The following is a 16120-nucleotide window of genomic DNA, read 5'->3' as shown; positions in this document are numbered from 1 at the left end:
GATTCCCGTTGTATGATCTCTTGGTTGTTTGCACTCCTGAAAGAATTCCAACAGGGCATCCAGGCAGCACATCTAATACATCTACAATAGTAGTCATAAATCTAATCGTAATTTTCATGTTAGACTTCTTAGACACAGAAAACAAATTTTCTAGACAGAAACAAATCCTTTATTTACTCAATAGCAGTATATCTCTATGATTGTTTTATGTAATTAATTCTGGTTGTTTTATGTCAATGCTGTTATTTCAAAGGAGGGATTCTAAATGTGTCTGAATGGCTTGAAGTGCTCTCGGAATGCAGGAAAAGGAATTTCAATTCTCTAGGGGGAGCATGCCTCCAACTGCCCCCCCCCCCCCCCCCCCCCAAAGTCAGTGAAAATCACTCATGTAAAACCCTGGATCCTTCTCTTATTTGTGCTTTTTTATATTCGTTGAAGAAAAAAGACTAGTTAATGCCTATCGAGAGGTGAAGAAACTGTAGGACAAGGTACCGGGCATTGTCCCAAATCTATTGGCTCTACAGGCTCTTCATCATCAGAGGATTTGCCTAGAATGAATAATACCGTTATTTATTAAACAAAGGAAAAGAAGAGTACTTTGATACAACCCTGGATATTTATACTACTTAGAATACTTTGTATTATTGTAATATTTTTTTTCTGGTACTTATTTATCTCCCTAGGTGGAGGATAGAGAGGGAGGCAAAATCGCTCCACACATTGTACGATTCTGGTTGGAGTCAGTCTTCTAATAATACGGCTTGACGGAAACCGGCGAAACATTCGTCTTTTGAATCCTTGTAAAGATTTTTGATTTATCCGATTTCAAAACTGATATTTGGGCATTGTGAAATTTTCGAGCAAGTACGAGGGCAACTCTAGTTTCTTGCGTTCTCTTCAAACTTACCAAGTACGCCATAACTCGATGATGAACGCTAAGGCATCAATCAATTGCTTTACAGCATTGTAAATGGAAATGACCAGGCGCGTATCCGGTCAACTCGCTAACGTACAACCTCGCCTACGCCAACTTACCAGTATTGACGAGGCGAAGTCACCTTTGCTCACACCATGAGCCAGGGTGGACTATTGAATTCAGGTCTTTGTATACTACGTTTAATAGCGCAATTTTCCGCTAACTTTCTTATGGCGTATGTTTGATAACGCTTTAATTAAAGTAAAAGGGTAAAGTCTGCATATGAGCTAAGTGGCCCATCAGGCCTGTGCTTATCTCAGCTTTCTGTAGCATGAAGCGACTGAGTCCATTTCTACTACCCCCTGGATTTGTATGCTAGTCCATCCCAGGGTTATCCCAGCATGAAATTCAACGGTACCCATTTGTAAGCCTGGGTAGAGAGAGGTACTGTGAGAGTAAAGTGTCTTGCCCAAGAACACAACATAGTGTTTTCGGCCAGGATTCGAACTTGCACTGCCCGATCTGGAGGCGAGCGCACAAACATGAGGCCACCGAGCCACCCGCACAAAAATATGTCATCTCAACGGTCAACCCTATTAAGTGCAAGGACTTCGCCTTGAGAGCAAGTTGCCTCCTTGATCACAGTACCTAAGTGCGATCACAGTAATGATGAGGCCACCGGGCCTCCACAAAGTACTTACCATTTTCGTCAACATCCTCATATTCATAACCGAGCTCAAAAGACTTCTTGAACATCTGCTCATGGGTGTGCAATGGGAACAATGGAACAATGACGTCGTGCCTATTGTGGCCAATGGGTGCGTCGAGGAGAGAAAGAACAGAGGCGTCTTTTTTATACTTGCGAAGCCACTTTTCATAGATGCGGTCCACGAAAGAATGATGCAGAAGAAAAATTGGATCATTAGGTGCTGAGCGTACGTCTCCCATGGCTCCCCCGAAAAAGATGTGAACCAGGTTGTGCAAGGCGATAACGTTGGGCAACCCATATCCAGTCTTGGCACTGGCGTAGCCTTCAAGGATGTTTTCGAAATTGCAGCTCGACTCTTTGCTGTAAGGCGGTAGGTCGAAGGTTTCAAATCGGAGAGCAAAATTGACTTCGTCTTTGCTTGGAAACGTCATCGTGTATCCTTGGGTCTTGGCTTTTATTTCGTTTTCCTTCTTCGTCGAACGCTCTAGCCCGGGCTGCCGAACTGTAGGATTACACATTGTCAAGAGGTTACTGGTTTGCTCTGCAGTGCAAATGACGTACCAATCTTTAAAATATTTGCCTTTCACCACACCGTCTTCTTGTTGTGTCACGCCAAGAAAATCTTCAGAGCAAATAGTAGGGTCACACTCATCTTTATTTGAAGTCCAATCCCAGAAAGGAACAGAAAAATTGTCATCACCGGCAATCTCCTGCAAGGTTCTCTCCCAGGCAAGCATGAATAGTCGATGCCACGAAGGAAATCCCTGGCCCTTATGCGCAAAATCAATGGCTGTGTCCGTTTCGTTGTTTGGAAAAATTGTATCACGTGCTGCGTAATAATGCATCCACACGAACAGGTCATAGTTGGTGACGTTGTAAAACAAGGACGCAGGGTCTCCACCAGCTTGCACGGTTCTGTTGATCACTTTGTAAGGAGTAGAAGTCACCACATAATCACTTTCAAAGTACCTGGACATGTTGATGTATCTCATGTAGCGATCCTTCTCCTCGGCTGACAATTTGGCAAAATTATTTCTCGTCAGGATCTTCTTTTGGTTGCAGTTGTTACCATAGTAACCGAACTCGCACTTGCTGCAGTCATAGCCGGCGAAGTTTGACTGGCATTTGCAGGTTTTGTGGTAGAGGGCATTTGGCCAGTCGTGACGGTCGTCCTCCAACTGGAATGCCTTGTAATGACTGTAGGTAAAGTTCCATTCACGAATAATCAACTCCTGGCACGTGCCTCTGTTGCCATCGATACCACAAGGCGCACTGAAGCCCTTTGGGATCGGGCAGCACTCTTTGCTCTTCAAGCTGTCGAGCGTGACGCAAACTTTAGGAAACTGGCCTTCTATCCAGGGTAAACTGACAGCAATAAAATAAAGCAAAGGCCAAGTGAAAACGACTCTTCCACTCATCTTGATTTCCTAAAAGCAACAAAAGCGAGGATCGTTTATTTCCAAGCAACTTGCAAACTATCAGGAAACAAAAAGAGGCACAAAACGAGCCTATTCGTCGGGAAAACCGGAATATTAGGCAGGCATATCATGCGTATTTGTGGGTACTAATTGTGCTACAATCAACGAGCTTATAAATACTTTTTCTTGCGATCTCGATGAAGTCAAGACAGAATAGAGGGTCCAGGGTAATGCAAGGTTTTTGACTGACGTAAGATGAAGCCTTACACGAGCCATCCGCAAGCCCAAGTCAACCTCGAGTCCCGAGTCAACTACGAGTCAAGCCAGTCTTTTAAAAATCTTTTCTCCCGAAATACTGTCCTGTTGTTAACTCCTAAGACAATTTATATTCTTTTGGAAAATAACCCAAAGCAAATACGCGCACTGATTGGTTTAAAACCGTGTTTCTATTAAAGGGAAAGTACAGTCTAGAAAAAGTTTCTCTGCATCGAAAGTTCTTTACCTGTATTGTCATACTGGACCACTCATTTGGACTAAATGTGTTTAAATAGCCAACAATAACGCTTCAAAAATAGGCAAATTTTAATTGAAATCCGCCATCTTTGTTTTTGTGTATGCAAACGAGGCTATGACGTAGCAATAGTCAAGGATTTCTCCGGATGACTAAATGTACTTGATGTAAAGAAGAAACACTCAGGCGAGGAGAGCAATACTTTGTAGACTTGAATCTTAATCCAGACGCTAAATTGTATTGATATTGGCTCCATCTCTGGACAGATTTACCTCGTGATGGTTAAACGGGGTTTTATATGTGTCATATGCAGGCGTCTTGCAAAGCGAAAGATAACTTGCAGTGCCTGCTATCCCGCGCTCGATCATTGCTGCGAAATAAATGCCTGGAAATCAAGTTTAATTTGTCTACCGTAACTTTCTACGAGATCCCTGTTACAACTTCAAAACAAACGATCGATTTATATATTTCCATCAAATGGTAAGAGTAAATGGTTTCAGTAGTTTCTATACTGCTAACAAAATTTAACCACATTTCAAGTTACGTTCATAAGCGCATAACATTGAAAGTCGTCCATATATGGCTTGATTCAGTTTTCCCCCTTCAATATAATGACATTTTGGACTAGTTGACTGAGATTTCCGTATGAAGCGAATGTCACCAAGACCAATGTTCATATATTTGAAGATCCCGCTTGAAGTCCTCCTTGTCAACTTTTCTTTAACTGTAAGCTTCGGTTTTTTTAAAAATTTTTATATGTGTTCTCAAGTCTAGACATGTGCCTAGTTTAATCCCCCTCGAAAGCGTACACAACAGCAGTGGTTATTGTTGTTGTGAAAAAGCCTTGCTGCCTGTATTGAGCAACATCTGAAAGTTTCGTCGACTTATTCTGAATTAAACGCTTCCCCGTGTGAAAGATAACAAATACGTTTGCTGAAGCATCGAAGACGGCTTTCGCTGAAGGAGCAAAGGGAAAAAGGTACGCTTGTCGAATATTTCTTTGCCGCATGTTTAAGGTTTTTTGAATGATACCGGACTCCCAAAACTGCTGGAAATCGAGCCTACAATTAGGTAACCCATCGAAGAGAGAAATTTTGGTTTTATAGCCATGACGTCATCGATCGTCGGTTTGAACGTCTACCCCATGCATGTATGCCAATGTGACCGGTATCATACTAGTTTACAGCATACATCTCTGATAAATACTTTTGTCCTTTGGCCATTTCAATTTCAACAGGAAAAGAAAACAAACAGCGGTTACAAACATTTTCATTTTATACTTGACGTTTCATATGTTGCAGCATACATCATCAGAAGTGACGGTTAAAACTGTTACACAGAATTTTAAAAAACTAGAGCGAGAAACTGGTGACTAGTTAAAAAGTGTGATAACAAAATCGTAACTTCCGGTAGTCGATTCTTTCGGAAGAAATTAATAAAGAAAAAGCTTCTCACTACCAATGTTTTCATTGAGAGAGTTTTAAGTCACTGATTAATAGCGTTTCTTTAATTTTACACTGCAAGTCGGACTTTCCAGTTGCGAGGATTTCAAAATGGTCCCATTTGATGTTATGACCGGTAGAAATTGTATGGTCTGCAACAGCAGAGGCGTGGCCGACTTGTGTAAGAGCTTTGAAATGCTCGGACTTCCTGTCATGCAATCTTCTTTTTGTTTTTGCCGATGTAGAAGGAATCACAGTCCCAACAACTGGTTTTGTATACTATTTTTGATCTTTGAGAACGACTGAAACGATCTTTGTAGGGAAAAAAAGACTTAACCCACCAAGTGTTTTGAAAAATAGCCTTAAGATTGACACAGCCATAAAACTTACTAATACAAGATTTAACACGTCAAGTAAGAGCTTCACTTTGAAAGCCCAAAAAAGGCAGGAAAAGAATGATATCTTTCTTAGGAACAGTGGTGGCAGGTTCAGCAGACCTGTTCTTTTGTCTGTTCAAAACATCATTAATGTTATAACAAAGAACGCCTCTTGGGTAACCATTTTGAAGGAGAGTGTTCTTTAGATCGAAGAGAGTCGACTGTAACAAGGAAGAACTCGAGCAGATGCGTAAGCAGCGATAGGTGAGGGTGCGGATTAAATTTATTTTATACTTTCTAGGAGTGAAAGAGTCCCACTTGGTGTAGAGGCCAGCGAAAGTTGTTTTGCGATGTACTGTTGTTGTGAAATTGTTGAGACTGCGCTTAATGCGGACATCTAAAAATGGAATGTCCTGGTTTTCTTCAAGTTCCATTGTAAATTTGATATTAGGATGTCTGGTGTTAAGAAAATGCAGAAAACTGGCCGCAGTGGCTTCACTGTCGAACAAAGAAAATGTGCCATCCACATATCTAAACCAAATGGAGGGACGAGAATCTACATTAGCCAACCATTTCTGTACACATGAAAATGTTAGCTAATACTGGGCCTAGCGGAGACCCCATTGCAACGCCATCGATTTGGTCGTAATAATGACCATCAAATACAAAGTGGCTTTTCTTCGTTGCAAACTCGAGCAAGGTTTTGAGGACATGTCGCGGTAAGGCAGGAGGGTCAGGAGGGTCAGGAAGAGAGTAATAAAGCTTGGAAAGACAAATTTCTATGGTCTTCCTCTTGTCGTCGAGTGAAGTGCTAATGTAGATTCTCGTCCCTCCATTTGGTTTAGATATGTGGATGACACATTTTCTTGTTCGACAGTGAAGCCACTGCGGCCAGTTTTCTGCATTTTCTTAACACCAGACATCCTAATCAAATTTACAATGGAACTTGAAGAAAACCAGGAGATTTCCATTTTTAGATGTCCGCATTAAGCGCAATCTCAACAATTTCACAACAACAGTACATCGCAAAACAACTTTCACTGGCCTCTACACCAAGTGGGACTCTTTCACTCCTAGAAAGTATAAAATAAATTTAATCCGCACCCTCACCTATCGCTGCTGCTTACGCATCTGCTCGAGTTCTTCTTGTTACAGTCGACTCTCTTCGATCTCAAGAACACTCTCCTTCAAAATGGTTACCCAAGAGGCGTTCTTTGTTATAACATTAATGATGTTTTGAACAGACAAAAGAACAGGTCTGCTGAACCTGCCACCACTGTTCCTAAGAAAGATATCATTCTTGTCTTCTTGCCTTTTTTGGGCTTTCAAAGTGAAGCTCTTACTCGACGTGTTAAATCTCTGTATTAGTAAGTTTTATGGCTGTGTCAATCTTAGGGTTATTTTTCAAAACACTTGCAGGGTTAAGTCTTTTTTTTCCCTACAAAGATCGTTTCAGTCGTTCTCAAATCAAAAAAAGTATACAAAGCCAGTTGTGTTGGACTGTGATTCCTTCTACATCGGCAAAAAAAAAAAAAGATTGCATGACAGGAAGTCCGAGCATTTCAAAGCTCTTACACAAGTCGGCCACGCCTCTGCTGTTGCAGACCATACAATTTTCTACCGGTCATAACATCAAATGGGACCATTTTGAAATCCTCGCAACTGGAAAGTCCGACTTGCAGTGTAAAATTAAAGAAACGCTATTAATCAGTGACTTAAAACCCTCTCTCAATGAAAACATTGGTAGTGAGAAGCTTTTTCTTTATTAATTTCTTCCGGAAGAATCGACTACCGGAAGTTACGATTTTGTTATCAACTAGTCACCAGTTCCTCGCTCTAGTTTTTTAAAATTCTGTGTAACAGTTTTAACCGTCACTCTTTCAGATGTTGCTCAATACAGGCAGCAAGGGCTTTTTCACAACAACAATAACCACTGCTGTTGTGTACGCTTTCGAGGGGGATTAAACTAGGCACATGTCTAGACTTGAGAACACATATAAAAATTTTTAAAAAAACCGAAGCTTACAGTTAAAGAAAAAAGTTGACAAGGAGGACTTCAAGCGGGATCTTCAAATATATGAACATTGGTCTTGGTGACATTCGCTTCATACGGAAATCTCAGTCAACTAGTCCAAAATGTCATTATATTGGAGGGGGAAAACTGAATCAAGCCATATATGGACGACTTTCAATGTTATGCGCTTATGAACGTAACTTGAAATGTGGTTAAATTTTGTTAGCAGTATAGAAACTACTGAAACCATTTACTCTTACCATTTGATGGAAATATATAAATCGATCGTTTGTTTTGAAGTTGTACACAGGGATCTCGTAGAAAGTTACGGTAGACAAATTAAACTTGATTTCCAGGCATTTATTTCCAGCATGATCGAGCGCGGGATAGCAGGCACTGCAAGTTATCTTTCGCTTTGCAAGACGCCTGCATATATGACACACATAAAAAACCCCGTTTAACCATCACGAGGTAAATCTGTCCAGAGATGGAGCCAATATCAATACAATTTAGCGTCTGGATTAAGATTCAAGTCTACAAAGTATTGCTCTCCTCGCCTGAGTGTTTTTCTTTTTACATCAAGTACATTTAGTCATCCGGAGAAATCCTTGACTATTGCTACGTCATAGCCTCGTTTGCATACACAAAAAACAAAGATGGCGGATTTCAATTAAAATTTGCCTATTTTTGAAGCGTTATTGTTGGCTATTTAAACACATTTAGTCCAAATGAGTGGTCCAGTATGACAATACAGGTAAAGAACTTTCGATGCAGAGAAACTTTTTCTAGACTGTACTTTCCCTTTAATAGAAACACGGTTTTAAACCAATCAGTGCGCGTATTTGCTTTGGGTTATTTTCCAAAAGAATATAAATTGTCTTTTAACAACAGGACAGTATTTCGGGAGAAAAGATTTTTAAAAGACTGGCTTGACTCGTAGTTGACTCGGGACTCGAGGTTGACTTGGGCTTGCGGATGGCTCGTGTAAGGCTTCATCTTACGTCAGTCAAAAACCTTGCATTACCCTGGACCCTCTATTCTGTCTTGACTTCATCGAGATCGCAAGAAAAAGTATTTATAAGCTCGTTGATTGTAGCACAATTAGTACCCACAAATACGCATGATATGCCTGCCTAATATTCGGGTTTTCCCGACGAATAGGCTCGTTTTGTGCCTCTTTTTGTTTCCTGATAGTTTGCAAGTTGCTTGGAAATAAACGATCCTCGCTTTTGTTGCTTTAGGAAATCAAGATGAGTGGAAGAGTCGTTTTCACTTGGCCTTTGCTTTATTTTATTGCTGTCAGTTTACCCTGGATAGAAGGCCAGTTTCCTAAAGTTTGCGTCACGCTCGACAGCTTGAAGAGCAAAGAGTGCTGCCCGATCCCAAAGGGCTTCAGTGCGCCTTGTGGTAGCGATGGCAACAGAGGCACGTGCCAGGAGTTGATTATTCGTGAATGGAATTTTACCTACAGTCATTACAAGGCATTCCAGTTGGAGGACGATCGTCACGACTGGCCAAATGCCCTCTACCACAAAACCTGCAAATGCCAATCAAACTTCGCTGGTTATGACTGCAGCAAGTGCGAGTTGGTTACTATGGTAACAACTGCAACCAAAAGAAGATCCTGACGAGGAAGAATTTTGCCAGATTGTCAGCCGAGGAGAAGGATCGCTACATGAGATACATCAACATGTCCAGGTACTTTGAAAGTGATTATGTGGTGACTTCGACTCCTTACAAAGTGATCAACAGAACCGTGCAAGCTGGTGGAGACCCCGCGTCCTTGTTTTACAACGTCACCAACTATGACCTGTTCGTGTGGATGCATTATTACGCAGCACGTGATACAATTTATCCAAACAACAAAACGGACGCAGCCATTGACTTTGCGCATAAGGGCCAGGGATTTCCTTCGTGGCATCGACTATACATGCTTGCTGGGAGAGAACCTTGCAGGAAATTGCCGGTGATGACAATTTTTCTCTTCCTTTCTGGGATTGGACTTCAAATAAAGATGAGTGTGACCCTACTATTTGCTCTGAAGATTTACTTGGCGTGACACAACAAGAAGACGGCGTGGTGAAAGGCAAATATTTTAAAGATTGGTACGTCATTTGCACTGCAGAACAAACCAACTCTTGACAATGTGTAATCCTACAGTTCGGCAGCCCGGGCTGGAGCGTTCGACGAAGAAGGAAAACGAAATAAAAAACAAGACCCAAGGATACACGATGACGTTTCCAAGCAAAGACGAAGTCAATTTTGCTCTCCGGTTTGAAACCTTCGACCTACCGCCTTACAGCAAAGAGTCGAGCTGCAATTTCGAAAACATCCTTGAAGGCTACGCCAGTACCAAGACTGGATATAGTTTGCCCACGTCGTCTTGCACAACCTGGTTCACATCTTTTTCGGGGGAACCATGGGAGACGTACGCTCAGCACCTAATGATCCAATTTTTTTTCTGCATCATTCTTTCGTGGATCGCATCTATGAAAAGTGGCTTCGCAAGTATAAAAAAGACGCCTCTGTTCTTTCTCTCCTCGACGCACCCATTGGCCACAACAGGCACGACGTCATTGTTCCATGTTTCCCCATTGCACACACCATGAGCAGATGTTCAAGAAGTCTTTTGAGTTCGGTTATGAATATGAGGATGTTGACGAAAATGGTAAGTACTTTGTGGAGGCCCGGTGGCCTCATCATTAGTGTGATCGCACTTAGGTACTGTGATCAAGGAGGCAGTGCTCTCAAGGCGAGTCCTTGCACTTCGATCGGGTTGACCCTTGAGATGACATATTTTTGTGTGAGGGTGGCTCGGTGGCCTCATGTTTGTGCGCTCGCCTCCAGATCGGGCAGTGCAAGTTCGAATCCTGGCCGAAAACACTATGTTGTGTTCTTGGGCAAGACACTTTAATCTCACAGTGCTCTCTCTACCCCAGGCTTACAAATGGGTACCGTTGAATTTCATGCTGGGGATAGCCCTGGGATGGACTAGCATACAAATCCAGGGGTAGTAGAAATGGACTCAGTCGCTTCATGCTACAGAAAGCTGAGATAAGCACAGGCCTGATGGGCCACTTAGCTCATATGCAGACTTTACCCTTTTACTTTAATTAAAGCGTTATCAAACATACGCCATAAGATAATTAGCGGAAAATTGCGCTATCAAACGTAGTATACAAAGACCTGAATTCAATAGTCCACCCTGGCTCATGGTGTGAGCAAAGGTGACTTCGCCTCGTCAATACTGGTAAGTTGGCGTAGGCGAGTTCGCACGTTAGCGAGTTGACCGGATACGCGCCTGGTCATTTCAATTTACAATGCTTGTAAAGCAATTGATTGATGCCTTAGCGTTCATCATCGAGTTATGGCGTACTTGGTAAGTTTGAAGAGAACGCAAGAAACTAGAGTTGCCCTCGTACTTGCTCGAAAATTTCACAATGCCCAAATATCAGTTTTGAAATCGGATAAATCAAAAATCTTTACAAGGATTCAAAAGACGAATGTTTCGCCGGTTTCCGTCAAGCCGTATTATTAGAAGACTGACTCCAACCAGAATCGTACAATGTGTGAGCGATTTTGCCTCCCTCTCTATCCTCCACCTAGGGAGATAAATAAGTACCAGAAAAAAATATTACAATAATACAAAGTATTCTAAGTAGTATAAATATCCAGGGTTGTATCAAAGTACTCTTCTTTTCCTTTGTTTAATAAATAACGGTATTATTCATTCTAGGCAAATCCTCTGATGATGAAGAGCCTGTAGAGCCAATAGATTTGGGACAATGCCCGGTACCTTGTCCTACAGTTTCTTCACCTCTCGATAGGCATTAACTAGTCTTTTTTCTTCAACGAATATAAAAAAGCACAAATAAGAAGAAGGATCAGGGTTTTACATGAGTGATTTTCACTGACTTTGGGGGGGGGGGGGGGGGGCAGTTGGAGGCATGCTCCCCCTAGAATTGAAATTCCTTTTCCTGCATTCCGAGAGCACTTCAAGCCATTCAGACACATTTAGAATCCCTCCTTTGAAATAACAGCATTGACATAAAACAACCAGAATTAATTACATAAAACAATCATAGAGATATACTGCTATTGAGTAAATAAAGGATTTGTTTCTGTCTAGAAAATTTGTTTTCTGTGTCTAAGAAGTCTAACATGAAAAATTACGATTAGATTTATGACTACTATTGTAGATGTATTAGATGTGCTGCCTGGATGCCCTGTTGGAATTCTTTCAGGAGTGCAAACAACCAAGAGATCATACAACGGGAATCTCAGTCACAGTGAGACTGGAAGAGAGAAAAAAAACATCAAAATTTAATGTTAGAGAATATTATAAACATTATTTTGATGAAAATGTAACAGAAAAATATGAAAATCAATTGTAATTATAGTTACCTTCAGCCTTACAAATCAGCGTATGAAGTGATGTGATCCATTGACCTCAGACTGGGAGCTAATATTGAACACACCCAGCTAGGGTCGTGGAAATACCTCTAAAAAATATCGAAGAACGAGTTTTGTCCAGATATTACTATTAATATAATGGTATCACACAGAGAGCACCATATGTATCTGTACTGTTTCCCATCATTTCAAGGACTACTCTAGACTCAACTGACTGTCTGTCTGGTACAAAATTATGCATTTAAAATATATTCCGCTCTCATTCTTTTAGGATGTAAATGAGCAAATAAATCTATAATTTTTTTAAAGATCTAATTCCATTTCTCTAAAACTTGAGACGGTGGACGTCCAAAGTGTAAGTGGAGACTTACAAAAACAAACCGTAGTTACCAAAACAAGTGATATAACCTACAATGACCTACAATGATCTACAATGACCTACAATAAGCTACAATGGCCTACAATTACCTTTCAGTGATGTACATTGTGAGCTAAAATTAGCTTATGGCCTGTAATGAGCTAAAATAAAAGATATGTAAAGTTCAGAATTGACTTTAAGATTTTGATGCTAACTTATAAAGCTCTTAACAATCAAGCTCCCGATTACATTTCTGAACTATTGACTTTGTATAAGCCTTCTCGTGCACTTAGATCTTCCAGTCAAATGCTTCTTGTTGTACCTAAAACTAAAAACTAAGCTTTATGGGGACAGATCGTTTGCTGCCAGTGCCCCTAAACTTTGGAATGCACTACCAGTAGAAATTAAGAATTCTGAATCACTCGATATTTTTAAGAGTAAAGTTAAAACACACCTGTTCCGCCAGTGCTATAGAGTATAGAGATCATATTATATATAGTTTATAGAGATTACTATTATTATTATGTATAGTGTATAAACCTTATTTGCATTATTATACAGGATATAGATTTTCTTGTTTTTCTTTAGAAATCTATTGTAATTTTAGAGTTTCTCTCATACTGCATGTAATTTGAATGTAAGATTTGAATGTAAGATTTGAATGTAAGATTGTAAGATTGTAAAGCTTTGAGAATTTTGTAAAGCTAAATACGGGTCAGGAAGCCTTCTTTGTCGGGTTCCTGAGAACGTATCTATTTTGACTTCAGGGTGAACTATTTACACAATCGCGAGGTTGAGCGGCCATGTAATTGAAAATCTGACATCCATGAGACAAAAACAGACTTGCGAATTATCGCAAATCACAATGCTGACAAAGCACAAAAGCAGAAAAATGGTTCATAAATATGAAGTTTGTTACTATCTGAATGTTGAATGCCCGGGCATTTGGGATGATTGTCATTGCAATCGATTCAATTGCACGCCCCTCGGGCCAAAATTTCGCAAATGCCCTAATCGTCGATTTGTTGTCATGTCCCAAAAGAACAATCTTCGCACTAGCAAGTCGTAGCAATAAATGGATTAACCAGGAAGAAGTTAAAGAAATATTGTTGGCTTCCCAAATAAAATTTTTTTTACACTACAACAGACAAAATCATTTGTCAGAGAAATAAAATTCCTGTCTCCTCGCGTATCACATTTCAACGCACGTATGCAAATTTTAACTAATTTTCACCGGAAATTCCCGCGAAATCTTAACAATTTCAAATTTATTGAAATCCAAAAATTATTTCTCGTCAACCACGCATTTTTCGAAGTTAATGTTCAAATAACCGCTAAAAGCTTTAAAATAAAAGATTTTTTTTTCAAATTGAAGCTTATCTCTGAAAAATCCGTAAAACCTACAATTTTTTTTGGATACCAAGTCAAATATTTTTTTCATAATTTAATATTCTCTGTCAAAATTTTGCACAACAATCAAATCAAAAAAATAGCAACGCACGCAACAAATTTAGTCGCATTTACCTCTTCGTCGAATTCTCATGCTTAACACAGGAATTTTTAGTTATTGTGAAAATCTTTCTTCTATTCGTTAGCAATCATCCTTTCAAATTTCAGAGAAATCGACCGGTCCGCGAATATTTTACGAGTTTTTTTTCAATGGGATGTCAAAAGGCCAAGTGGATGTTATGCATAATCGGGCAAGTTCGGGCGATCAAGTTGCGCGTGTGACCCGTTATAAATATTTTTTTTCACAAAATGTTCCCGAATCGTCAAGTATCACCACAGAAGACAAGAACATCATTCTAAAAGCTTATTCTACGCAAAAAGTAGGTTCTGGAGGTAATTTTGAGAGTGGAAATCAAGTTTTACGCAGACGGGAAAACTAACAAACTCACGAGGCCGCATAGTATATTATATTAATTAAGTTAACACAACAGAAAGACGCTACCCTCATTTTGACACGAAATGCTTTACTATTGCCATAAAAACTATCCAGTTAAGCTCGCATATTACACAACATGATGAATTCATAAAGGCCACCTTTTCCAGCAAAATATTTTTTTTAACAAACAACATATTTGCTATTAGAGGCAAAAAAAAACCCTTCCTATTTCATTACGTGCGTGAATACAAGAAAACTCAATCGTGTCAAATTACACGCAATTGCAACAAAATAAATTTCAGGATCAAACCCTTTCCATGAAAACCTTTTCCTTGAATAATGAAGCACAAAATAGACGACAAGCTTTCTTTCAAATAATTCTTGGCTGTCACATTTTCAATTATTTTTTTACCTGAAGACTGTGCAGCGGAGTTGAGTACAAATAAAATACAAATAGCCAGACAACAGAGATCACAGATCCACTTAAGGTGTTCGATTCCTTCTCTGTCTTTGTTGAACCCATAAGTTACCAGAGAATTTTCCATTTGGTTTCAGTGTTCTACATAACAGCACACTTGGTAAAATATTAGAAATACAGCTCACTTTGATTTCGGCTCTCGACGGGCGATAGATTGTTGTCGAAGTCCATTACTCGTCGCTTTTAAGAGATTCCAGATATTTATTTTTCACCCCTGTCTGTTTATCCAATTGACGTTCCATTCTTGAGCTCCATAAGGGTATATTTTGTTTAAATGATGAAAACTTAAAAAAACCTGCGCGTTACAATGACTTTCGACGCCATTGCAGGTTAATTAAATGTTCTCCTCAGGATATAATTTAACCCCTTTTAGTTTACTTGTTTGTTTGTTTGTTTGTGTTTTCGCTCGCACGTCTTAAGTGTATAAAGATCCAAGTATTTGGGGTTAGGGTTGTGGAGCTTCAGGGCTCCACAGCTCCACCAGCCGTAGAACGCCCACTTGGTATACTACCCAGGGATATGATGATGTGCCTTCTTGATACCTTTGGTAAGGTCAGTAAGGCGACGTAGGAAAGCGCGGCCTGGAACGACGACAGAACAGGCAAAGTTTAAAAGACCGATAAGGGACTGAAGCTCCCGATGGGTAACTGTTTGACGTTTGTCAAATTCATGAAGCAACGAGCGAGATTTTTTTTTAAGCTTATCAGGCGGCAATCTAGCCTCTTGAGAAAAAGAGTCGAGAGTAATACCCGCGAATTGAAGTGTGGTCCTCGGCTCCAATGTCTTTTCAAGAGCAATCACCACACCAAGATAATCGCACAGGCGGAGAAAATTCACCAAATCGGCGTCGCGTTTCTCTGCAGAAGGGGCCACGAATGAAAAATCGTCTAGAATGTGTAAGACGGCTGATTCCCTTAATTTCTGCGACGATAGCTACACCAAAGCAGTGCTAAGGGCTTCAAAAATGGCGCACGGAGATGAGCAACCCATCGGGAGACCACGATGGAAATAATATTTAACCGCCCATTTTATCCCAAGAAAGGACTAGTCCTCAATATGTATAGGGATCATACGAAATACGGCTTTTATGTCGGTTTTTGCCATGAAGCAGGCCGCCCTCAGCCAATGAACAATTTTTACTGCTTGATTTATGGTGGCGTAATGAACAGTAGAACAGTCGTTCAGAATGTTATTATTAACCCAAAAACCCGAGGGGTAGGATAAGTGTTGAATTAAGCGAACTTCGTTAGGTATCTTTTTGGGAACTATGCCAATGGGCGGGGAGCGAAAATCAGAAAAAGTAGCAGTGGTAAAAGGTCCCACAATCCTACCAGCATCTATTTTCTTTTGCAATTTGGACATGACCAAATCCAGATTTTGTAAGGCTCTTTTCGGACTAGAGGACTCGAATGGGGCGCAGTAGCCAATAAATTGTATGCGAAAACCATCACGAAAGCCACGGATCAATATCTAGCTAAATGAGACATATAGTCCTGGAGCAAACATTCAAGCCGATCCACCTTTAAGGGCGTGACTGGTGAGCTGAGCAGAATTGAGGACGCCGGATATTCCTGATTTAGGGGGTCCAGTCCGTTGCGC

General features: G+C 40.4%; 1 protein-coding gene and 1 pseudogene across 1 annotated transcript in view; one reads left to right on the top strand and one right to left on the bottom strand.

Annotated features, from left to right (window-relative positions):
• Positions 1 to 400: 400 nt before the first annotated feature.
• LOC138013268 (tyrosinase-like) overlaps positions 401 to 16120 on the bottom strand; it is a 72907-nt gene continuing 57187 nt past the window's right edge. Inside the window, exons 2-3 of the mRNA XM_068860291.1 lie at positions 1618 to 3052; positions 401 to 548 (exon numbers count right to left, since the gene is read on the bottom strand). Coding sequence (XP_068716392.1) covers positions 451 to 548; positions 1618 to 3043 — 1524 coding nt within the window. The 5' untranslated portion in view covers positions 3044 to 3052 and the 3' untranslated portion in view covers positions 401 to 450. The remainder of the gene's footprint in view (positions 549 to 1617; positions 3053 to 16120) is intronic.
• LOC137968341 (tyrosinase pseudogene) lies at positions 8638 to 11221 on the top strand (annotated as a pseudogene).

The sequence above is a fragment of the Montipora foliosa genome, chromosome 8, assembly GCF_036669935.1.
Source record: "Montipora foliosa isolate CH-2021 chromosome 8, ASM3666993v2, whole genome shotgun sequence".
NCBI classification, from domain to species: domain Eukaryota; kingdom Metazoa; phylum Cnidaria; class Anthozoa; order Scleractinia; family Acroporidae; genus Montipora; species Montipora foliosa.
The sequence above is the reverse complement of the archived record's forward strand: the minus strand, read 5'-3'. Positions and strand labels throughout refer to the sequence as shown.